We start from the raw sequence: 25421 nt of genomic DNA, 5'->3' as shown, positions 1-25421 counted from the left end.
ATTTTTCCTGTGTAGGTAGAAAAGCTAAAAGGTACTAATATGTTCACATAATGTAACGTAGTAACAGAGAAATTTACTTTTTTTATGAAAATGTATGCTTAGAAAGAAAATAACTTAAATTAACAGCTCAAAGACTAGAAATTTAAATTGAACTTAGGCCAAGTTAAAGTACACAATATAAGGTTAAAAACATCAAATAATTTTGTCTACATTGTGCTTTTGCTCTAAATTAAAGGCAAAACAAAACAGCTCTTATATAAGTAAAAAAAAAAACAGGCTCACACTAATACATGTTTAAAAGTTATTATCTTGATGCTCTGCACAATCAATAAAATATAATGTGCTTGTGTACTGTTCAGAACTAGTCATAAAAGATGTGTGGTCTCTTAAATATATTTGGTTATTTTGTGCATCTTTTCCAAATAACCAACAACGTATTAAATGATTTTGGGTGACATTTCATACACTTTGAATTATTACTTTTGTCACACAAGTTATTGTACCTTTGTTTGTGGAATAAAGGGTCCAAATATGGGCCCTCTGATGGTTGGAAACATATTTGTACCTTTTTTATCCTTAAATGGTACATATGAGTACCCTAAGGTGTAATTATGACTCACTTAGGGTACAAATTCACCATTTGTACCCTAAGTGTTCACAAACGTACCCCAACCGTACCCTTTTTTCTGACAGTGTATGGGACTATGAGGTCCTTAATATAGGATGGGGCCATACCATGTAAGCCCTTCTAGGTAAGCAGGAGGATTTTGAACTTGATTCTAGAATCAACTGGGATCCAGTGAAGTGAAACTGACACAGGAGTGATGTGATCTCTTCTGCTAGTTCCAGCTAACAATCTAGCTGCTGCGTTCTGAACAAGCTGGAGACTTCTTAAGGAACTCTTAGGACACGCTGCTAACAAAGAGTTACAGTAATCCAGCCTCGACGTAACAAATGCATGGATGAGTTTTTCAGCATCACTCTTAGAAAGTATGTTTCTGATCTTAGCAATATTCCGCTGGTGAATAAAGGCAGTTCTACACGTCTGAGATATGTGAGTCTTGAATGATAAGTCCTGGTCAAATAATACCCCAAGGTTTCTAACTGTGGAATTGGGGGCTATACTTACCAGACAGAGCATCTCTGAGGTTTTTGGGGCCTAGTATAATGACATCAGTTTTTTCTGGGTTCAGGAGTTAATTAATTGTCATCCAGGTCTTAATGTCTCTGATGCAGGCATTCAGTTTCTCTATAATGTCATTCTGGTCAGGTTTAATGGATAAATACAACTGCGTATCGTCAGCATAACAATGAAAATTAATGCTGTGTTTACTAACTTTGCTTTTAGCTGCTCAGTGTTTCTGAATTAGATTCACAGATTAAAAAAAACATGATTAATGAAAAATAATGAATGCAGTGAAATAATCAAATATTAATTCAAATTTAAAAGCAAAGGCAGGGAAAATTTAAAGATTAAAAAAAAAATAGTAATAGGATTGGTAGTAGTTACAGTTAAAAGTCAAACCAAACAACAAAACTCACAATGTTAGACTGAGGGTGCATAAGGAAAAGCTCATATTTGTCTAACATACAAGAATTACATTGGTCAAATTTATAATGATTATTTATTTGTTATGTTTTTGTTTGCTAATTGCATTACAATGTGAAAAAAAATGGCAGTAAAATATTTTCAACTCTTAGTGGCCTCTGAATGCAGTTTGCCGATGCCATTAGCTGTTTACAATATATGTTTTTAGCTTTGAAATGTTTGGTTTAAAATAAAGATAATGAGAAAACCTATAACAAAGATAGTTTAATGGAACTCTGTCTGGCTTTTTAAGACATTTTTCTCATTGTTTTGACTTTGTTTTTTTGGATTCATACATTTTTATTTTTATTTTTTTTTACATGTTTTGTCAACATTAATACTCAGAACTGAGTGTTGTGGACATTTTCATGGTCATTGCAGGATTATTGTGTAATAAAATAAAAAAAAATATCTGTAAAAAATTTGTTTTCGCTGCACTGAATAGATTTGAAGCTTCGCCATTTTAAATTTTTAAAAATACATATGGCATTGAAATGCTAATACTTGCTTTAAAATATTTAAAATTAGAATTACAATTGTTCTAAATAGGATTTAAAATGTTTCAAATTTTCTCTGAAATGCAGAAAATTGGCATGCATTGTTTTAATTCATAAATAATTTGCATTCAAATATTTGAAAATTGCTAATTTTTAAACTTGTTTTTTCATGGAGTTAACAATGACTTAAAATACCATGAATTGTTTTTGAAATTGCACAAAAAAAAACGGTATGTAAAATTAGCAATAAAAAACGTTTTGGACATTTTTTTTTCTTTTCAAGTAAATTGAGCTATTTTTGCTTAAGATGCATAAAGTTTAATGTGAACATTTTTTGCTTGGAATTACAGTTCATTAACTGAAATATCCAAAACTTTAAGCAAAAAAGTTGTGTTTTCTATTTTCTGTTCAGGACCTGGAGCTTCTTCCAGATGGAGACCTGACTCTGATCGGGGACAGAGGAGCCACTCTCAGCGGCGGGCAGAAGGCCCGGATCAACCTGGCCAGGTACGCGGCGTTCACGAGCTTTGGTTTGTCATTTCTGTGATATTTGACGTTTTCCTGCATGCGTTTAACACTTCACAAGAGGAAGATTGCAAGAGAGGATGAAGATGTACAAGTTAAAATTAGTAGAGGAAAAGAAGAAAATGAGAAAGAATTAGTTGCAGGTTCTGCAAGTATCAAGTTCTTTGGTACAAAAAAAAAAAAAAGAATTAAAATGTTTTTTTTCCACAAAGCTCCATCTACATTTTTGTCAAAATTGGTTCCTAAAATGGATCCAGGACATCTTTTGCCAAAACTTCAACCAGGGAGACTCATAAGTTTTCCAGAGTCCTTGCTTTTCATGCAAGATATTCAAGCCTAAATTAAATACGTGTACAAACAAAGAAGTAAACAAGAATTAACGGCAAATCCATTCACATTTTAGTTTCTTAAAATTCAGCCCAACGTTGATTTTCCACATCAAAATCTGCCTCAAACTAACTGGGATTTTTCCACATTGATTAAATCGATTAATTTCATTTTAAAACGATTTTGTAATGGCATAGTTTGGTTTGATTGAATTAACAACATGCCTTAGACCAAGGATCAGCAACCAGCGGCTTCGGAGCCACATGCGGGCGGCTCTTTCATACCTGTGCAGCGGCTCTCTGTGGTTTTTGTAAAATAACTATCATGTTCTCAGAGTGTTGTGGTGCCTTTAACACTGCGAGCAGGCAGGAGGAAGAGAGCAGCGTGAACGCGCGGAGGGGGCGTGTCTGCAGCTGTGAACGCCGACCAGAGTCTGTTAAGGGATGGAAAGTTCTTCTAAAAAGACAGTCAGTTGCGATCTTGTAGGGGACACATGAGCGCCCCCAAAAAAGCCCCCTCCCCCCCCAGACTAAGACCACCCATTTCTGCGTTAAATTAATTAAATTTGCATCAGGGCGCCCCCACTATCCTGTCACCTTGCTGCTACGATGACCGTTTGTGGCGCTGTCTGTGTAGAACACGCTGGGGGGGGGGGGTTGAACGCTGGGGAAAACAACGAACAGGTAATAATAATGGATTGGATTTATCTGCGCTTTTCAAGACACCCAAAGCGCTTACATTGTGTCCATTATTCATTCACTCCTCATTCATACTTGGTGATGGTAAGCTACGGTTGTAGCCACAGCTGCCCTGGGGCAGACTGACAGAGGCGTGGCTGCCATTTCGCGCCTACGGCCGCTCTGACCGTCACCGGGATCATTCATACACATTCACACACCAGTGGAGCCACACTGGAGGCAAGGAGGGTGAAGTGTCTTGCCCAAGGACACAACGACATTTTGGCTGGTGGGAGCGGGGATCGAACCGCCAACCCTTCGGTCATTGGACGACCCGCTCAACCACCTGAGCCACTGTCGCGGTGAGAGGCGGTGATTCCAGACCCACTTATGATTCCAGACAAACTAGCAGCTGCTTCCTAATAAAAATAGTTGTCATTCATAAAATGTATATAATTTATTGGGTTTACTGGATTTAAAGAAAAAAATATATATAGACAGGAGTCTCTATCAAAGTGAATCTGTTTCCATCATGTCACTGATCTTAACTTGACAGACGGAAAAGTTCATTCAAGGTTGTGGAAAATGGACAAAAGATCAAAGGAAACATTACGCTCAAAAAGAATAAAAATAATTAAAAGAAATAATTATATAAATATCCTGACAGCATTTTGAATCAATACAAGTATTGCCAAATGAACTATATATATTGGTAAAAACAGTTTTTTCGAACACACCGAGTTCTGCGACTCTGTGCTTTCATCTCATCGGGAAACTGATCCAAACGGCTCCATGAGAGGTACAGGTCAATCTGGTTGGATAAATCAATTCATCGATTCATCATTACAACTCTAATGCCAGTTTAGCTTAGTCAGTTTGTTAGTTTGATTTGATTTGATTTGATTTGAAATGGTTTATTTCAAGCAATCAAATAGGAATAATACACACAAAAAAATCCAATCGTCAGTTGTACATTCATACAATAACTAATCAAACTTAGTATAATAAGTTTGTTAGTTCAATTTAGTATTTTCCTATTGAACTCTATGTATTCATGATCCTTTTGATTTTATGTTTCACTTTTTCAATTACCGATACGAAGCCCATCGAGACGACTGTTGTTGTGAATTTGGGTTATACAAATAAAATTGAATTGAATTGAATTACTATATCAAGAAAAACGTGTTGATGTCATTTGTTAATGTACCGGCGAGAAACAGAAATCTGACTATACGTCATAAAAACGGTTGAACGTGGTGTAATGTGTGTTTGCAGGGCGGTGTATCAGGATGCAGACGTCTATCTCCTGGATGATCCATTAAGTGCTGTGGATGCAGAGGTGGCAAAGCATCTGTTTGAACAGTGAGTGGGGAATATCTTTTTTGTAAGTAGGTTTCAACTGGCATTGTAAAAATAAGAGCGCTCCCTGCAGCTGGAAAGCTACAGCTGCCCCATGTCAGTTAGCTCATGATCGGTTGAGATTTGAGTAGTTTTAAAAAACCTTTTAAAAACATGTCGGATTTTGGTTTATTTTTTTATTATTTGTCAGTTTGAAGTCATTTTAGTGACCACCATGGGCTTATTCTATCATTGTTAGAGGGCGACCAACAATTCTGTCCACCTGTTTTGGAACCAAAACCCCTGAACTTTAAAATATCTTTAAAATGAACTCTATAAAACAGAGTAAATGTTGTGATTAAAAATCCATGTGATGACATTTTTATCCTTGTCTATATTTAGATATTTCCCCAAATTTAAGACTTAAGAGGCGAAAACAGCAAAGAAAAACAGAAAATAAAATCAAAGGTGACCTTTCTCTGATCTGTGTGCTTGTGAACTTTAAGGGTCATCTGTCTCTGTTGATAAATTATCTGGGTATCACCAGTTCAACTGTGAAATACCACATCTTTATCCTAAAAGATAAGGTGCACCAATGGAGTGCCTTGGGGAACACCGAGTCCTCAAAAAGATCATCCTAAACGATGGAGAACTCTTGAAAACAGGATTTCAAAATGCAACTAAACACTTAAATAATCCACCGAGATGAGTGAGAGCTGAGGATGTAACCACAGCAGAGAAGCCTTCAAGCCTTGTTACAGAACAAAGAAAAAACTGAATCCAGACTCCATCCAGGAGCTGGAAAACGTGAAATAAAGACTTGTTTTTAGAGAAACAGCTCATCTCTGCGTCCTTAAAACTTTCAGTCGCTTTAAAGGGATAGTAACCAAGACATAATTCACAGCGTCTGTCCGTAGATGGATGTTTAGGAGTTGATATACGATACATGAACAATCAAAAACCGAAAGTAAATCTTGAAACGGATATCTAAAACACTCTTTTTGCAGACATAAGTTCTCCAAACATAAAAATGTGAATTGATTTCAGGAGTAATACAATGGTAAGATTAGGATTTTCTGTCAAAAAGTGTTAAAAACTCCACGTTTTCCCTCCCAGAATCTGTTGTTTGAAGTGTGTTGTGTTGGTGAACAGGTGTATCTGTGGTTTGCTGAAGAACAAGTGTCGCATCCTGGTCACACATCAGTTGCAGTTTCTGAGGACGGCTGACCAGATTTTGGTCCTCAGAGAGGTTTGTCCCTCCTTTTTCCTACTTTTCTGTGTTTTTGTCCTAAAGTAAAGTCCAGCTAAGTGGTTCTGAGGTTGCGGTTTGGTGGTTTCAGTCTCTTTATGACGCTCCTCGCAGGGTCACATCATGGCTCAGGGAACCTTCAGGGAGCTGCAGAGGTCAGGCCTGGACATGGTGGCAGTGCTGGGACAGGATGAGGACCAGGAGCAGATCCAATCGACGGAACCGGAAAAAGCTTCGCTGCACAGCCAGAGGACCAATTTCTCACTGGATTCCCACTGTTCCCGCAGCAGCCTGCTGCCCTCGGACAACTCCCCCGACCAGCTCCCTGTGGGTTCACGCAGATACACTTTATAACTAAATACTGACTCGCTTTTCTATGGTTTCCACTCTTATCTTAAAGTTAATGTCAAATTAGGATTTACTGTGGACACAAAGCTTACTTGCTGTTAAACTCTGGATGGCCTGAAACACCCAAACAATGCTGCATTTACAACATCTAAACTTAACCAAAGAAATCCTTGCGGTGCGACGGTTTCCGTGTTCAGGGAGGACTTGTGTTTCCCAATAGACTTTAGTTTTCCCTCAAAGTCCCAAAACACAAATGAAGTCTGTTTCAACTTCATTTGTGACAGCGGACTCTACGATGACCTTGAAGGCACCATGCTTCAGAAAAATGTCCACATGTTGGCCAGTCAGAGATGTTTTAAGGAGGCTTTGACTTCCATTAATACTTCTGAGGGACGTAGATAATGGTTATGTTGCCTCCGTCTGAAAATATTAGCACGAAATTACAGGAAACCAACTCCTATTCACTTTAGTAAAATATGTTTTAAGTCCCAAATTTGTGAGAACTAGCAAAGACCTAATAACGAAATAAAAATTAGTATTTTTCTAAGCTTTGGGTAACCATCTTAAAGCACAAAACCTGCCTTATATCTGCAAATGAGCTTAAAATTCTAAATACCGTTTATGACTCATTTAATGACGACTTCAGCCTCCAGGGATGTTCATTTGTTTGTTTTGCAGGTTGAACCGGTTCGCACCGTTGCCGAGGAGACTCGAGCCGAGGGAAATGTCGGCGGCCATATTTACCTGAAGTATTTCACTGCGGGCTGCAACCCTCTGGGTTTAGTAGCGATCGTCCTGCTGAGCATTATTGCAGAGGTATGCAGTGATTAAGGGGCAACAGTCAGACTTCCTGTTTGACGTTAAACAAAAGTGGAGCCAGGGGGGTATTCCAGGAAGCAGGTTATGCTAGCTCCCACGGTAAGTTTGAGGCTAAGGAAGTTGATAACCTCAGTTTTCGGTTCCATAAATGGAGGTATGTTTCAGGGTATGTCAAGTTGCCATAGCAACTCATGCTCTGAACATAACCTGGTCTGGAGCAGGTTTAGTTGAAGGTTAGTTTGCTTACAGAGAGGTGAAGCAGCATGGCGTGTCCATTTGAAGATGATTTAGTGGATGAAGAAGCTCAGATAATACTTTTTCCACCGTGAGAGGGTGATAAGACAAACGGATGTTGGAAAATTCAACTTTTTTACTTTGATCTAACTTAGTTATTTGCTTCAGTTAAGATAAATTATTTTTTTGTTAAGTCAGTTTAAAAATAACACGTAGTTATCAGACAGTTATTTTACTTTCATTCAAATTAATTCAATTAAGTAGGTGTAACTTTGGTGCTGCTGTTAGATCGGCACCGCAAGGGATTGTGGGATACCATTTCCTTTGCCAGTCGGGACGGATTTTGATTTAAGTGTGGGTTTTTGATCAAATCTTTTTAGTTGTTTAGCTGTTTTACTGTGTTTTGCCATGTTTTGCTGAGTTATTTTGTCCTACTGTGCTTATGTCTCTGCACCATGAGTGAGAGTGAAGGAGAGGATGATGAGTTTATATAGCACCCCTACCGATCATAAGTGTAATGACAAAGATGGAGAATTCTTTAATGAATTTGAGCGCAATGTGCATTTTTTCCTCGTCCTTTTTATTGTTGTGAAAATCAGCATATCTGCCGGCTCATACTTAGACATATGAGAGATCAAGAAATATAATTAATTAAGATGGAAAAAATATTAATTGAATTGGAGTAATATCACATTTAGTTTGATAAATACATAAATTTGAGTTGTATAAACAATTATTGAGTTTTATAGACGTAAGAAATTAGGTTGATTAAATTTAACTCAATTATTTGTTACCAATAGAAGTATTTCATTTAAGGTGGCAAAATTGGATAAGTTATATATATGTATGCATCACAAGGAAAATGGAAATAAGATCAGAAACTTGTGCGTTTACTTTGTCTGTTCTTCTACTACAAGCAGAAACTCTTTCTTTTGACGATGCAGCCGTGTTACTTTTTTGATGGACGTATAATCTTCATACGCCGTCATTAAAATCTCAGACTCCGTCTCACTAAAGTATTGGGCTCTCTTTGGTTCTCCACGGGTTTCCATGGTGACTCCGGAAATCGGCGATCTATTGAGAATGTCTTTATGTACCTTCCGTGCACGAGCATTAACCCAGGGTTACCAAGTCGAGCGTAATTACGCCAACTCATATCCGGTCTTTTGGAACCGACATACCCAGAGTAAGCATGTTCAGGCGGATTTCAGCCAGAGTTCAGGCTTAAAGTCAGGCTAGTTTAAACATGCTTCCTGGAATACCCCCCAGGTCAGTTCACCAGGTAACCACTTGTGGCTTGTTAAACTAACAGTGAAGACCTAAAACTTTACAAAAGAAAAAAAACATACTTGCCACCATGTTTTCTGCACTATAAGGTGCAGCAGATTTCAAACTTCTATCATATATAAGGTCCATTTAGCGAGTCAGAGTTAACTCTTTACGTCACTCAGACTTTGATTGCATTCACAGCAACTCTGGAACTCAGCTACACATCAGTCAGGTTAGAAGCGTTAACTGCCTTAGCGTATTTACAATCCCTGTGACTCCTGACACCGCTAAACGTTGGCCGTGTTAGCATATTCACAATTACAGAACAACAGAATTGAACCATATCCTTATATCCTTAAGGATTATAAGGTGTGTTTTTTCTGTTTTTTTTCTAAACGAAGCCAGAAAAAACGGTCATCTGAAGCATCTTTACCACTTTGTGGTTTGAAAATACAACCCAATAGAAATAATTGGGATTAATATAGAGTAGTCCCTTACAGCCTGTGCTCATGTGACCCTTTTTTATGGGGGAGTTGTTCCATTTAAAGACTTGATGTCATCAAGTTAATAAATTTGTGTTTATTAATCTGGTTAGAGCTCATTGGTCTGTCAACTACATAGATTTTAAATCTAGAATTAAATCTAGAAATCTGGTTTCTAACAGCCCCCCCCCTTGGTTTCATTTTCTATCACATTATTTTTCCTTTTTTGAGATCAATAAAGTTTTCCTCTACTGTAAATCTACTCTGACTAAAAATGAAGGTTGAATTTTAGTGTTTGTTGAATGCTCAATGATTTACATAAAGGAATTTTTTTTTGTAACAAGCCAGCTCCCACCTGACTTTTGATTTCAAACTGGGCTCAATACGGAAGTTTTCCAGTGATGTCACATCCTGGCACATAATGGCAAAAGTCGGCTCAAAAAATAGTTGTACGGTGACCTCTGTTCATAACAAAATAGTTAAAGTGTATTTCTGGGGGGGGGGTTGGGGGCAAATGTCACATTTTCCTCTGAATAAATTCATCTTCTCCTGTTTCCGTAGGTGGCTTATATTCTTCAGGACTGGTGGCTGGTTTACTGGTGAGTTCTTCTGTGAAGCTTCTGCTTCCACCTGGTTAGAATAGAAATGACCTTTTCCGCTCCGTCAGGTCAAAGGAGGAGTTCTCCAACAGCACAGACAGTCCAGTCAGTATAGAAAACGGGATCAACGTGACTCGCTCCGACGGTTTTAACCTCACCTTCTACCTCGGCATGTACTCAGGTAACCTTTCTCCTCTGGGCGATGCGTTTGAGTTCAGTCCCGTTCAAACGGGCGCTCTGGTGTTCATTTGCGTTCTCCTGCAGGTTTGACCGCAGCTGCTGTGGTCTTTGGTTTCATCAGGAGTTTGGTCATTTTCCACAGCTTGGTGAAGTCGGCGCAGACGCTGCACAACGGCATGTTCGGCGCCGTCTTCCGCACTCACGTCCGCTTCTTTGACGTCAACCCCATCGGTGAGTCCGGCTCAGCGATAGCCGTGCCAAAAAAAAAAAAAAAAGCTCCTCTGAGTTTCTAAAGGTTTTCATTCCTTCAGGAAGAGTTCTCAACAGGTTCTCCAAAGACATTGGTCAGATGGACTCCATGCTCCCCATCACCTTCGTGGACTTTTATCAAGTATGAGGCTGTCTGCGCCTTAAAGCCAGCCCTGATTTCATCTTCCTGCTAACCATGTGGTGTTTTCTCAGCTCTTCTTACAGAATGCCGGCGTTGTTGCGGTGGCGGCCTCAGTCATTCCCCTCATCCTGGTCCCCGTCATCCCTCTGCTCCTCTTCTTTCTCTACTTTAGGCGCTACTATCTGCACACATCGCGTGACATCAAACGCCTGGAGTCAACAAGTACGTCCAGACGCTCAGATCACGCATTCCAAGAAAAACGTTTTAAAGCAAGTCAGTTTTTGTTTCTTTCGGCAGCTCGGAGTCCGGTTTTCTCCCACCTGTCCTCGTCCCTTCAGGGTCTGTGGACCATCCGAGCCTTCAGAGCTGAGGAGAGGCTCCGGAAGGTCTTTGATGCCCACCAGGACCAGCATTCAGGTTCCCTGCTTTCCTGTCCTTCTTCCCCACTGAGTTTGGGAGGAGACGTTTCGACAATCCTCTGTTCTTCTGCTTTCAGAGGCGTGGTTTCTGTTCCTCATGATCTCCCGCTGGTTTGCTCTGAGACTCGACAGCATTTGCTCCATTTTCATCACCTTCACCACATTCGGATGCATCCTATTCAGAGACGGTGAGGAGAACCTCTAGGTTTTATTTGGACAAGAAGGTTCCTGTGGACAGACGTCTTGATTCTGTTAAATTCCTGAAAAATGCATCAAATGATTTCTTTCTTTCTTTGTGATCTCAGCATAAACCATTTTTATGAAGCAACGTTCAGTTTAAATCACTACTTGTATGAAAACTTCTTTACAGTCCTACTTTGTTCATCTTTTGATCTATTTTCAAAGCGTTCCCAGTGGTCTTTTCAGTATAATTGTCGTTTTCTAGGACCTAGTTTCTGCAGGGGGGCAGGAGTTCATTTGAAATTCACCTCTGAGTTGTGGGCGGGACTGTTGGTGTGGAGCAACCCCACCCCCCTTTTCCTCCCCATCCCTGAGAGCTCTCAGTTTACATCATCTCCCGCTAGCTTACAGCCCCTCACACCCCAACTTGGACAAAAATGGCGAGCAACATCTGAGCTATCCAACCATAAAATTTTGATCTAGATTCCAGCTCAGCTCAGACGAGGAAAACAAAGACCTACATGGATCGATTTGTCTACAAGTGGAAGCATCGGAATGGAGCAGAGCAGGAAGATTGTGGCCCTACATCCTAAATAAGATCCTTTTTCAAGAGGTCAAAAGCTCAGAAATGGCACATTATTTGCTTTATATGTCCTCCATCATCAGAAAATGCCATAAGAACACGTAAAAACACAATTTTCATCAGAGTGGGCCTTATATTGTATTGATATTGATTTAGATCAAATAACACCATAAATGTTTTTATCTGAATTGAGCAGGTTTATAAATTTAGCTGTGAAACTGGATTTAAATCCTAACAAAGGCTTTGTTTGGCACACTTTTGAAAAATGTCACTTTGGTCTTAAAAAATGTCAAAAGGAAAAAAAAAAGTGCATGTTCTCCTGGTGGAATTCCACCCACGAAGGGGGTTGCTCCACACCAACATTCACGCCCACAACTCAGAAGCAAGCGAGGAAAGGGATTTAGCAAGTTCAGAAGAGGATGCGAACATCACATACAGGTTTTTAACAGTCAATGTTAAAAAAAAGTTGTAACATTTTGTGACAATTTACATTTTAGCAACTATTCTTTGCATGTTTCTGAATCAAATCACAAATTGGAGGGGAAAAAAATCCTCTTCTATACAGTAAAACCCACTTGCCAATTGTAAAGCACGGCAGTGGAAAGTTATGATTGGGGCCTGTTTTGCAGCAACATGACCCGAACACTGAGCAGGTCTTGATTTCATCGCAAACTTTTCTGGGCCAGAAAATCTAGAGAAAACCTGTTTGGGCCAAAAGCACGGGCAGGAGGTCCGAAGGCTCGGTTCCACCGAGTGGTGAAGCATATGCCGTTACATGGCTGCCATTAATTGAACGAGCGCCATGAAACGCCATAGATGCAGATCTTGCGGTTCCATGAGCGAAATTTCCAATTAAGCCTTTAGAATTTTAGTAAATCTGACTGCAAATAAACTTCCATCGTCAAATACTTTAGTCTTTTAACAAAGTAGTATTGGTTTAAATGTTAGATCTCGGGCGTCCTTGGATTTAAGAATTTCACTTTATATTAGATTTTTATTTTAAGTGGAGAAGCTCTCTTTTTGGAGTCAAAAAAAAAAAGGCAGAATTTTCTATTGAGTCGTTTTCATCAACATCCAGGTGAAAGTGGGCGGGGCTTAAGAGTAGCAGGAAAAGCTTGCAAGTTAAAAAACTGAAAGAATCTACAAAAATGAAAGAAAAAACACGCACTAGAGAAACTAGATTTGGTGCTTCATGTTCCCAGGTTTGGAGGCGGGGCAAGTGGGCCTGGTTCTGACGTACGCTGTCACACTGGTTGGAAACTTCCAGTGGACGGTAAGACAGAGCGCCGAGGTGGAGAACATGGTGAGCTCAGTGAGGTTTCTCACATATTTCCTGTCAGAATTTTCCGCTCTTTGCTTTGATGAGAAGATCCTGAGGTTCTGGTCCTGAAAGTCCGGCTTTGATAAAACATCAGACGGTTGGAACCTGGTAAACTGCCCCGCCTTGACGGCTGTAATTGGACCAGATGATTTTGAGACTGGATGAACGCACTGGGAGCATTTTATTGACAAAGGCAACCCTGTGTTTCCAGATGACGTCGGTGGAGAGGGTGGTGGAGTACACGGAGCTGGAGAGCGAAGCAGCCTGGGAAACCCAGAGGCGTCCTCCACCGGATTGGCCGAGCCAAGGAATGGTGTCCTTCAACCGGGTGAACTTTTCCCACAGCCCAGACGGGCCTCTGGTCCTGAAAGACATCAGCGCCACCTTCCAAGCCAGCGAGAAGGTGAAGAACCTGCTGGAATAAAATCCTGTTATAACAAACGTTTGGGTGGAGTTCTGGACAAACTAAATTGGGGTTTGGTTTCTTTTGGAGTCAGGTGGGTGTTGTTGGGAGAACAGGAGCTGGGAAAAGCTCCCTGATCTCAGCTCTGTTCCGCCTGGCTGAACCTCAGGGAGAGATCTACATCGACGGCGTCCTGACCTCTGAGATCGGCCTCCATGACCTGCGCCAGAAGATGTCCATCATTCCTCAAGTACGCTGACGTATCCTCACTTATACACTGAGGACAAAGGCGACTAAAAACCAGGAGAAATGATATAAATGTTGAAGAAAACATCTTCGTCCTGACAGGAGTACCTCAGGACTTCACACTGAGACCCTTCAGTTTACTACTATTTTGGGCTAAATCCCGTAAAACTCCAATGCAGATGATTCTCCACTCTAATTATGGACAAAGGAACTGAACCTGCAACAGAAACTCACAAAGACCAGTTCCTGAACTATTTAGGCAAACCAATCTGTCCTGATGAGTCCAGAGTATTTCATAGTCAGTGAAATAATTAAAAAAAACTACAGACTAAATGAAACACGGTGAGGGGAGTATCATCATAAGTCTTTCAGACATCACATTGAACTTCAGACTTCACAAGACAGATCAGTTCTGTCAGTGTATACAGATCAGTGTATACAGAAATATCTGATAAATGCTGCTCTCCACCCCACCCCTTCTCTCTGTCCAGGACCCGGTTCTCTTCACCGACACTGTGAGGAAGAACCTGGACCCGTTCAGCCAGCACACCGATGAAGCTCTGTGGCAGGCCCTCCAGGAGGCGAGTACCCTCTTTTTCTCCACACGGCCACAGAACTGAGGCGGGGGGCTTCACCTCCGTGTTCCACCCTGCAGGTGCAGCTGAAGCCTGCAGTGGAGGAGCTGCCCCAGAAGCTGGAGACGGTTCTGGCCGAGTCCGGCTCCAACTTCAGCGTGGGTCAGAGGCAGCTGGTGTGTTTGGCCAGAGCCATCTTGAGGAAGAACCGCATCCTCATCATCGACGAGGCCACGGCCAACGTGGACCCGAGGTGAGATTCACACGCAGATGCAGTTCCTCACATCACCACTGAATCACTGTTCAGGACTACGGTTTGATGCTCATTGAAAATGAATGGAAAAAAAGTTGGAAAACTGTTTTCAAAGATTTTAGATTTTTATCAAATGTATTTAACTGATTAGATAAATTTAGATTTAAAATAATACCTTAAACACACTGATTTTAAAATATTACACACTGTATTTTTATACATTTATTGAAAAATATTTTTGATTTGTTTTTTTTAAATTATGTATTTTTCTGAACGTTTCTTTTTTGGTCTATAATTTTTGTCCGTATTTGCAAAAATATTTAATTTAAGCTGTTTTAATAGTTTCTTTAGCATATTATTATAATTTTTTTTTATTTGAATTTTTGTAACAATTTTTAAAAATTATTTAAAATGTATTTTTATTCACATCTGGAACATTTGGCATTAATTTGATTTCTTTAAATTCTTTTGGGATCTGGTCAAAATTTCTGATAGGTTTTCTAAATTATTTCTGATTTCTAAATGTGTTCTTTTATATTTTCCTGAATTTACACTTCTTCACAGAAAATCCAGTTTCTCAATATTTTTAGCTTCAGTGTTTAATTTTGACATATTTCAGTATCTTCCTGATGTCATGGCGACAATTGGCCACTAGATGTCACTGTTTTTAAAACTAAAACCACAAAGTTTCATCTTGTTGTCACTAGTTTACTATTAAAAGCAGCATTAATGGGATTAAAAGTCATAAAAACATTTATAGAACTTGTTATTTAATAAGTAATCTAAGGGAAAATTCAACATAGTGCAATGATTTCTAAAGTATATCACTCTTTTTTCATGTATATTTTGGGCTCAACGCGTGTAACTGGGCCTCATTCTTATGTATTTTCTGAAGAGGGCGTGGTCTTCACCAATGATGCTTGTGATTTTTATGCTCATGATTTTTTTCTTGCTTGGTTTCAGGACGGACGAGTTGATCCAGAAAACCATTCGGGAGAAATTCAGAGCGTGCACCGTGATCACCATCGCTCACCGCCTCAACACCATCATCGACAGCGACCGCATACTGGTGACTCCTCCCACTGCAGCTTGTCCAACTCAAACTCCACCCACTTTGGTGCTAAAATGATGCTTTTGGTTCGTACCAAGGTGCTGGACAGTGGCTGCATCCAGGAATTAGACCGACCCTTCATCCTGCTGCAGAACAAAGAGGGAGCTCTGTACAAGCTGGTGCAGCAGACGGGCCGGGCGGAGGCAGCAGCCCTGCTGGAGGCCACCAAACAGGTGAGGGGAAAACCCCACCCCCTGAAAAAAAAGCTCCACCCCTCTCCCATTGTGGGGGAACTAAAACTATGTTTTCCTGATCTTCTTGAAGGCAGCACAGAGAGCAGAGCCGTCCTGATGGGCTGCAGACTCTGAACACAGGTGAGGCGGGAACAAGGCGGAGCCTCCAAACTGACGGATTTCACGCTCCAGAAACGGCTTTCAGTGAAATGAACTCATGATTCAAATGTTTTTAATGAAACACAAAGATGGAAAAAATTCTTGAAAGTCTAATTTATTTTTGAGGTTTTTTTTTATAAATATTTGTATGAAGAGTTTTTGAGTCTTCAGCTGCTTCAAAAACACATAAAGTCCAAAAACTGAAATGTTCATTTAGTGCAGCAAAGTATTTACAGAAACAAACTCTTCATCCTCTCAACAACGCTCGCCTGTGAGGAAGAGGAGAACTCTTCAGCTCTCTTTCTCTCTCTGGCTGGCGTTCGATGCCGGCTGTGGCTGTGGTGCAGCGTCCCAGCAGCGTCCCAGCAGAAGGGAAGTGCTTCCATCAGAGGCTGGACCCTCTCGGGCCGGACTGCTCCGTTCTGAGTCAGCAGTGTGTCTGAGCTCACAGAGGCGTTTCAAAGATGACCAGGTGACCGTCCGCCGTCTCTGCGTGTCCGTTGGCCGGCGCGGCGGGACGTTGGCTGCTGTTGTGAGCCTGCAGGAGGAAAAGCCCGGTTTGGTTCTGCCAGAACTTTGCTGGATCCTCTGAGGTGTCTCCTGTGGAACTGACCTGTTTGGCTGCTTGATGTAAAGCTGCAGCTTCCTGTTTGCCCGTCTGCTGAACCATCTTGAAGAAGATGCCGTCTGGATCCTGCAGCAGCACCAAGGGTTCTGCAAAGGCCCAGATCCGACCGGCATCCAGAACCTGCAACAGACACCAGCATCCAACTGAATAATAAAGTGTTTTTTTTAGAGCCTCTGTCTCTTATTTGTCTCAATAAACATCTTTGTAATAAATATTTTATTTCTGCTCAAATGAACCAATAAAAGTATGAAATAAAGGTTGAAACATCTTCACTGATGAACCTGTTCCTGCTTTTCTGGATCAGAGAAGCAGGAAGGAAAAACTGATGAAGATCTTTAGAATTTCAATCTAAAGTTTGGTGAAGAGGAGGATGTTGATCTAATGATTGTCTTCATCAGACCTTCATCTTCACGCTGCTGTTCAGCCACTAAACTGACTGGTGGATGATGTTCATGTCTGAGTTTCCTCCTTACGTCTGAACAGAGTGTCTCAGTGGGAACACGTCTGACCACTGCAGTGGAAGTGTGAGGGTTCAAATCCCACCAAGGATTGTTGTTGATAAACTGAGCAGTTAGTTCAGAGTGTAGATCATCTTCATCTTAATCTAGCCACAGGGGTTGCAAGCCAGTTACTTCTGTGCCGGTCCCAAGCCCGGATAAATAGAGAGGGTTGCGTCAGGAAGGGCATCCGGCGTAAAAATTGCCAAAATAACCATGCGAATCATCCACAACACTTTAAACATACCGGATCGGTCGAGGCCCGGGTTAACAACGACCGCCACCGATGCTGTTAACCTACAGGGTGTCGGTGGAAATTTGACTACTGTTGGTCGAAGAAAGAGGGGAGGCAGAAGGGTCCGTGGCCAGAGAGAGAAGGGAAAAGGCAGGAACATAGGTTTGAGAATAGGGACTCTTAACGTTGGCACAATGACAGGGAAAGGCAGAGAGCTGGCAGACATGATGGAGAGAAGGAAGGTAGATGTACTGTGTGTGCAGGAGACAAGGTGGAAGGGCAGCAAGGCACGTAGTATTGGAGGAGGATACAAACTGTTCTATCATGGTGTTGATAGGAAGAGAAACGGGGTAGGAGTGATTCTGAATGGGGAGTTTGTAAACAGTGTTCTAGAGGTGAAAAGAGTCTCAGACAGGATGATGAGCCTAAAGTTAGAAATTGAAGGGGTGATGGTGAATGTAGTCAGTGGGTATGCGCCACAGGTTGGCTGTGAGTTAGAAGTGAAGGAGAGATTCTGGAGTGAGTTGGATGAGGTCATAGAGAGTTTTCCCAGAGGAGAGAGAGTTGTTATTGGAGCAGACTTTAATGGGCATGTTGGTGAGGGCAACAGAGGTGATGAGGAGGTGATGGGCAGGTTTGGTGTGAAGGAAAGGAATCTGGAGGGACAGATGGTGGTGGACTTTGCAAAGAGGATGGAAATGGCGGTAGTCAACACTTACTTCCAAAAGAGAGAGGAACATAGAGTGACATACAGAAGTGGAGGTAGGAGTACTCAGGTGGACTACATCCTGTGTAGACGAGGTCATTTGAGAGAGGTTAATGACTGCAAAGTGGTGGTAGGAGAGAGTGTAGCCAGACAGCACCGCATGGTGGTGTGTAAGATGACTCTGAAGGTCAGGAAGAAGAAGAGAGGGAAAACAGAAAGAAAGACCAAGTGGTGGAAGCTACAGAATGAAGAAACTTGTGATGAATTAAGGCAGAAGTTGAGGCAGGTCCTGGGTGGTCAGGATGAGCTTCCAGATGACTGGGAAACTACAGCAGAGATTATCAGGGAAACAGGTAGGAAGGTGCTAGGTGTGTCATCTGGAAAGAGGAAAGACGGTAAAGAGACTTGGTGGTGGAATGAGGAAGTACAGGAATGCGTCCAGAGGAAGAGGTTGGCTAAAAGGAAGTGGGATGTAGAAAGGACTGAGGAAGGTAGACAGGAGTACAAGGAAGCGCAGCGTAGAGTGAAGAGAGAGGTGGTAAAGGCCAAACAGAAAGCTTACGATGAGCTATATGACAGGCTAGACACAAAGGAAGGAGAGAAGGACTTGTACAGGCTAGCCAGACAGAGAGACAGAGATGGGAAGGACGTGCAACAGATAAGGGTGATTAAGGACAGAGATGGAAAGGTGCTAACAACCCAGGAGAGTGTACAGAAAAGATGGAAGGAGTATTTTGAGGAGCTGATGAACGAGGAAAATGACAGGGAAAGAAGGGAGGAAGATGTGGTTGTTGTGGAGCAGGAAGTAGCAGAGATTGGAAAGGATGAGGTTAGGACGGCTCTGAAAAGGATGAAGAGCGGAAAGGCCGTTGGTCCTGATGACGTACCTGTGGAGGTATGGAAGTGCCTAGGAGAGACAGCAGTGGAATTTCTAACGAGTTTGTTCAATAGGATTCTAGAGAGTGAGAAGATGCCTGAGGAATGGAGGAGAAGCGTTCTGGTCCCGATCTTTAAGAACAAGGGTGACACGCAGAACTGCAGCAACTATAGAGGAATAAAGTTGATGAGCCACACAATGAAGCTGTGGGAAAGAGTAATGGAAGCCAGGCTTAGGAAGAAGGTGGAGATTTGTGAGCAGCAGTTCAATTCAATTCAATTCAATTTTATTTGTATAGCCCAAAATCACAACAACAGTCGTCTAGATGGGCTTCGAAGTAAAACATGAAATCAAAAGGATCACGAATACAAAGAGTTCAATAGAAAAATACTAAAATGAACTAACAAACTGACTAAGCTATACTGGCATCCCTGCCCTTAGACCCCCCTTCGCGGTAAGGAAAAACTCCCAAAAAACCGGATTCCGGAAAAAACGAAGAAACCTCAGGGGTGCCCACATGAAGGAGGGATCCTCCCCCAGGACGGACAGGCGATTTACCAGAAATCTTAGAGAAGAATTAACTTATCTAACCCTACTACTACAAATGTAAAAGTCCAGCAGACGAGCTTCATCCAGCCGTGGTTGTGGGGACAACCGGCTGGATGAAGGTACAAAGGTGCGAGTCGAGCCGGAGACAGGATCCACAGCCAGGTGTAGGAGCAGGAGCAAAGGCGAGGTAAACGGTCAGGAACTGGAGCACGGATGAGCCAACTGGAGTCTGGAAGCACTCCCACTCCCCAGGAGGGGAGAGGGAAAGAGGGACAATACATGAATCGCACTGCACCAAACAGAGGCATGGAGAACTAAATGATAAATTATGATCAAGAATAGAGGAGAGAAGGAGGGTAGAAGTAAAAAAAGGAAAGAGGACAGAACCCCAGTGCACCATAGTTACCCCAGCTTCAACTTCTAGCAGCCTTTTAAAAGAAATAGTTATTATTAAGTTTAATTTAAACAAATTAACATTAAGTTAAATAATCTCTGAATACTAACTAGTCTGACAATAAGCCTGTCCAAAGAGGAATGTTTTAAGTCTAACTTTGAATGAAGAAACTGAATCGGCCTCTCTTACATGAGCTGGGAGTTTATTCCATAAGACAGGGGCTTGGTGACTAAACGCTCTACCTCCAACCGTACTTTTACAAACTCTAGGAACCACAAGCAGTCCTGCATTTTGGGAGCAAAGTGTTCTCATTGGATGGTAAGGGACTTAAGAGGTCCTTAATATAGGACGGGGCCATTCCATGTAAGGCCTTATAGGTTAACAGGAGGATCTTGAACTTGATTCTGGAATCAACTGGGAGCCAATGGAGCGAAACTAACACAGGAGTGATGTGATCTCTTCTGCTAGTTCCAGCTAACAATCTAGCTGCTGCGTTCTGAACAAGCTGGAGACTTCTTAAGGAACTCTTAGGACACGCTGCTAACAAGGAGTTACAGTAATCCAGCCTCGACGTAACAAATGCATGGATGAGTTTTTCAGCATCACTCTTAGAAAGTATATTTCTGATCTTAGCTATATTCTGCAGGTGAAAAAAGGCAGTTCTACACGCCTGAGATATGTGAGCCTTAAATGATAAATCCTGGTCAAGTAAAACCCCAAGGTTTCTAACTGTGGAATTGGGGGCTATACTTATACCATCCAGGGAGACTATCTGAGCAGACAGAGCATCTCTGAGGTTTTTAGGACCAAGTATAATGACCTCAGTTTTTTCTGGGTTCAAGAGGAGGTAATTAATTGTCATCCAGGTCCTGATGTCACTGATGCAGGCGTTCAGTTTCTCTATCTGGTCATTCTGGTCAGGCTTCATGGATAAATACAACTGCGTATCATCTGCATAACAATGAAAATTGATGCTGTGTTTCCTGATTATGTTTCCTAGGGGTAGCATATAAAGCGTAAACAGGATCGGTCCCAAGACTGAGCCCTGTGGGACTCCATAGTTGACTCGAGTGCACTGAGAGGAATGGCCATTTACATTAACGAACTGATACCTATCGGACAGATAGGATTTAAACCACTGGAGAGCAGATCCTCTGATCCCTATGTCCTGCTCTAATCTATGGAGTAAAATACCGTGGTCGATAGTGTCAAAGGCTGCACTGAGGTCCAACAGGACCAGAATAGAAAGTAGTCCCTTTTCTGAGGCCAATAACAAGTCATTAGAGACTCTAACTAGTGCAGTTTCCGTACTGTGGTGGGGTCTAAACCCCGACTGAAAGTCTTCAAAGTGGCTGTTGTCCTGTAGGTGGCAGTAAAGCTGCTTAACTACAACTCTTTCTAGGATTTTAGAAATAAAGGGCAGGTTTGAAATCGGTCTATAGTTGGCCAAGATGCTAGGATCCAAACTGGGCTTTTTCAGAAGAGGTTTAACAACTGCACATTTAAAAGACTGTGGCACGTAACCCGTTTCCAGAGAGGCATTTATCATTGTTAATATGGGATCATTAATTAGGGGAAAAGTTTCTTTAAAAAGTCTAGTGGGAATTGGGTCTAACAGACACGTTGAGGATTTGGAGGACGTAATAATTGATGTTATTTCCGCTTGATCCACAGCAGTGAAGCAGTCCAATGTTACAGAGGTTTCTATGGATGCCTCCATTTCTACCGCTTCAGCCTGTTCTGGGCTGATAGTAGGAATAACTCGATTTAACTTATGTCTAATATTTGAGATTTTACTGTCGAAAAATGTAAGAAAATCATCAGAGCTGAGAGAAACAGGAACATGTGGTTCTACTGAGCTCTGACTGCGAGTTAATCTAGCAATAGTGCTAAAAAGAAATCTTGGATTGTTTCCATTCTCTGATATTAAGGTTGAATAGTACTGGCTTCTAGCTCTACGCAGAGCTTTTTTATAATTTAATAGGCTATGTTTCCAGATATCCAGAGACTGCTCTGAACCGGAGCGGCGCCATTCTCTTTCCAACTTACGGGTTTCTTGTTTAAGAGAACGAGTTTCAGCGTTAAACCACGGTGCTACTCGGTTTTGTCTGACGAACTTAGGTTTCAAGGGGGCAACAACATCGAGTGTACTCCTGAGGGCTTGTAAGGCATCATTAACAAAGTGGTCATTTATACTAGGACTGATACTATGGGAGCTGGTCTCAGAGTATTTTCTCAGAATATCACTAAGTACTGGCTGAACTGTGTGTTTAAACTCAAACACAGAACGGTCAGTTAAGGTTCTTCTAAGCTGTTTCTTATTCACTGGTGCAGAAGGATGTTCCAGTGTAAGCTGGAAGGTAATCATAAAGTGATCAGTATGGTTTCATGCCCCGTAAGAGCACCACTGATGACATTTTTGCTTTGAGAATGTTGATGGAAAAGTACAGAGATGGTCAGAAGGAGCTGCATTGTGTGTTCGTAGATTTAGAGAAGGCGTATGACAGGGTGCCGAGGGAGGAGCAGTGGTACTGTATGAGGTCGTCTGGAGTGGCAGAGAAGTATGTCAGAGTAGTTCAGGACATGTATGAGAGAAGTATGACGGTGGTGAGATGTGCTGTAGGTCAGACAGAGGAGTTCAAGGTGGAGGTGGGACTACACCAAGGATCAGTTTTGAGTCCTTTTTTGTTTGCTATGCTGATGGACAGGCTGACAGACGAGGTAAGACAGGAATCTCCCTGGACAATGATGTTTGCGGATGACATCGTAATTTGCAGTGAGAGTAGAGAGCAGGTGGAGGAACAGCTAGAGAGGTTGAGGTTTGCTCTGGAAAGAAGAGGCATGAAGGTCAGTCGTAGTAAGACAGAATACATGTGTCTGAACGAGAGGGATCAAGGTAGAAGCGTTAGGTTACAGGGGGCTGAGGTGAAGAAGGTGCAGGAGTTTAAGTACTTGGGGTCAACAGTTCAGTGTGATGGGGAGAGGGGAAAAGAGGTGAAGAGGCGAGTGCAGGCAGGTTGGAGCGGGTGGAGGAAAGTGTCAGGAGTGTTGTGTGACAGAAGAGTGCCAGCAAGACTCAAAGGAAAGGTGTACAAGACAGTGGTGAGACCAGCTCTGCTCTATGGGTTAGAGACGGTAGCAGTGAGACAGAGACAAGAGGCTGAGATGGAGGCAGCGGAGATGAAGATGTTGAGGTTCTCCTTAGGAGTGACCAGGTTAGACAGGATAAGGAACGAATACATCAGAGGGACGGCTCATGTTGCCTGTGTTAGCGACAAAGTCAGAGAAGCCAGACTGAGATGGTTTGGACATGTTCATAGCAGGGATAGTGGATATATTGGTAGAAGGATGTTGGAGATGGAGCTGCCTGGCAGGAGGGCAAGAGGACGGCCAAAGAGGAGATATATGGATGTCTTAACAGAAGACATGAAGTTGGCTAATGTTAGGGTAGAAGATGTCCATGATAGAGTGAGGTGGAAAAGGATGATTCGCTGTGGCGACCCCTGATGGGAAAAGCCGAAAGAGAAAGAAGAAGAGATCATCTTCATCTTAAATCAGAGATGAGCTGCAGCTCTGAATCAGACAAAGTAGTTCAGTGGTAATGACTTGAACTCATGGACACAAGGTTGAGGGTTCAAATCCCTAGTAGTGTCTTTGTAAATCAAAGGTGTTTTCAGAGTGTAGAACATCTTCACTTCAAAACAGAGACGAACAGCAGATCTGCTGCAGACAGAACAGCTCAGTGGTAATGACTTGATCCTTGGAGCAAAACACTGAGGGTTCAATTCCCACTTAACATCTTACTAAATACAATAACAGTTTTTTTCAGAGTCTTGAACGTCTTCACCTCATAAGAACGAAAAGCTGCTGTTCTGCTGCAGACATGATGGCTCAGTGGAAAAACATCAGACCATCAAAGCAAAAGGTTGAGCGTTCAAATCCTTATATGTATCTTTGTAAATAAACTAATAGTTTTTCCACAATGTGGAACGTCTTCACCTCATTAAAACGATGAGCTGCTGGTCCAGTCTAGGTAGAGTAGCACAGTGGTAGAGAAGAGGTTATTAATAATCAGAAGAGTGCAGGTTCAATTCCCAACTTGAGACAGAGGCAGTAACTTACCTCTGTCAGATAGAAATAAGAAAGACTTAACCTGATTAAACAGGAAGTGAAGATAGGATTATAGAATATCAGGGGGAAGATAGGTGAAGAAAGAGTGGAGGCAGGTCAGTGGCGGGTGGGTGGAGATTGGCCACAAAAAGGAGGTAAAGAGGTTGAAAAGAAATGTGGCCAGTCTCCAATGGGAGCAAGGCAGCAAAGGATGGGAGGAGAGATAGGCAGTGCAGTGTTGTCTAGTAAGAATAGTTTTATCTTGTTACTAAACTGCTAAAATGACAAACCTGACCTGGCATAATTGACAAAAACAATTTTCTATCTATTTTCCAGTTCAAACTATGCACACTTCCCTTCTATTCATTCACCCCCCCCACCCTGAGAGGCTGGCCACATCTGTCTTTGATTTATCTTTCATTTCCTTTTCTGTGACCAGCCTCTCTTCTTACCTCCTCTCCCTCACCTGATCAGTCACTTCTCTATCAACCTTTTCTAGCATCTGCTGCTTTCCCCCATTTCCTTTACTAACTACACTGACTTATTTATCTTCTATCTGACAGAGGTAAGTTACTGCCTCTGTCACAAACTGGGAATTGAACCCTGCACCCTCCCACTTTAATACCCTCTTCTCTACCACTGTGCTACTCTACCTAGACTAGAACGACAACTTGCCGTTCTTATGAGGTGAAGAAGTTCTACGTTGTGGAAAAACTATTAGATTATTTACAAAGCTCTTGTTTGGGATTTGAACTTTCAAACTTTTGCTTTGATGGTCTGATGTTTTTTCCACTGAGCCATCATGTCTGCAGCAGAACAGGAGCGGCTCGTTCTTATGAGGTGAAGACGTTCCAGAGTCTGAAAAAACTCTAATCTGTTTTTTTACAAATACATTTGGTGGGAATTGAACCCTCACTCATCTGCTAGTGAGATCAAGTCATGACCACCGAGCTGTTCTGCTTGCGTCAGAACAGCAGCTCATCTCTCATTTAAGGTGAATTTAAGTTTTCTTCACTCTGAAGAAAACTACAAAGACATTACTTGGGATTTGAATCATCAACCTTGAGTCTATGAGTTGAAGTCATTTCCACTGAACTACTTTGTCTGCTTCAGTGCTGCAGCTCATCTCTGATTTAAGATGAAGATGATCTACACTCTAAAAAACCTGCTCAGTTTCTTAACAAATATCCTTGGTGGGATTTGAACCCTCACACTTCTCTTTCAGGGAGGGACGTCCTACCACTGAGCCACTCTGTCTGCATCACAGCACCAGATCGACTCCTATTTCTAGAAAGTGAGAGAAACAAAATCTAAACAGAAACTTTCAGTAGAAGATAGAAGTCTGTGATCCATCAGTGACATCAGCAGCTGAATGGAGGAATGAACGACTCCAGACTGAGAGGTTGTGGGTTCAAGTCCACATAATAACATGTCATTGTGGTTCCCTTAGAGCAGTGCTTCTCAAATAGTGGGGCGCGC

The 25421-nt window shown here is 41.8% G+C and overlaps 2 protein-coding genes across 3 annotated transcripts in view; one reads left to right on the top strand and one right to left on the bottom strand.

The window, feature by feature from the left end:
- LOC101170734 (multidrug resistance-associated protein 4-like) overlaps nucleotides 1-16046 on the top strand; it is a 38812-nt gene extending 22766 nt beyond the window's left edge. For both annotated transcript variants that reach the window (XM_023963392.1, XM_023963390.1), the window contains 20 exons: nucleotides 2498-2592; nucleotides 4890-4976; nucleotides 6105-6201; nucleotides 6316-6528; nucleotides 7228-7365; nucleotides 9915-9952; nucleotides 10021-10133; nucleotides 10217-10363; nucleotides 10444-10523; nucleotides 10595-10745; nucleotides 10821-10940; nucleotides 11020-11130; nucleotides 12908-13008; nucleotides 13238-13429; nucleotides 13524-13679; nucleotides 14167-14256; nucleotides 14331-14503; nucleotides 15467-15572; nucleotides 15653-15787; nucleotides 15879-16046. In XM_023963392.1, coding sequence (XP_023819160.1) covers nucleotides 2498-2592; nucleotides 4890-4976; nucleotides 6105-6201; nucleotides 6316-6528; nucleotides 7228-7365; nucleotides 9915-9952; nucleotides 10021-10133; nucleotides 10217-10363; nucleotides 10444-10523; nucleotides 10595-10745; nucleotides 10821-10940; nucleotides 11020-11130; nucleotides 12908-13008; nucleotides 13238-13429; nucleotides 13524-13679; nucleotides 14167-14256; nucleotides 14331-14503; nucleotides 15467-15572; nucleotides 15653-15787; nucleotides 15879-15905 — 2370 coding nt within the window. In that variant the 3' untranslated portion in view covers nucleotides 15906-16046. The remainder of the gene's footprint in view (nucleotides 1-2497; nucleotides 2593-4889; nucleotides 4977-6104; nucleotides 6202-6315; nucleotides 6529-7227; nucleotides 7366-9914; nucleotides 9953-10020; nucleotides 10134-10216; nucleotides 10364-10443; nucleotides 10524-10594; nucleotides 10746-10820; nucleotides 10941-11019; nucleotides 11131-12907; nucleotides 13009-13237; nucleotides 13430-13523; nucleotides 13680-14166; nucleotides 14257-14330; nucleotides 14504-15466; nucleotides 15573-15652; nucleotides 15788-15878) is intronic.
- A 2-nt stretch (nucleotides 16047-16048) lies between these two features.
- Nucleotides 16049-25421, bottom strand: part of LOC101159411 (multidrug resistance-associated protein 4-like) — a 142385-nt gene continuing 133012 nt past the window's right edge. Inside the window, exon 31 of the mRNA XM_023963383.1 lies at nucleotides 16049-16484. Within this exon, the coding sequence (XP_023819151.1) occupies nucleotides 16392-16484 (93 nt within the window). The 3' untranslated portion in view covers nucleotides 16049-16391. The remainder of the gene's footprint in view (nucleotides 16485-25421) is intronic.

The sequence above is a fragment of the Oryzias latipes genome, chromosome 2, assembly GCF_002234675.1.
Source record: "Oryzias latipes chromosome 2, ASM223467v1".
NCBI classification, from domain to species: Eukaryota; Metazoa; Chordata; class Actinopteri; order Beloniformes; family Adrianichthyidae; genus Oryzias; species Oryzias latipes.
Note: the sequence above shows the minus strand (reverse complement) of the source record. Positions and strands in the feature narration are given on the sequence as shown.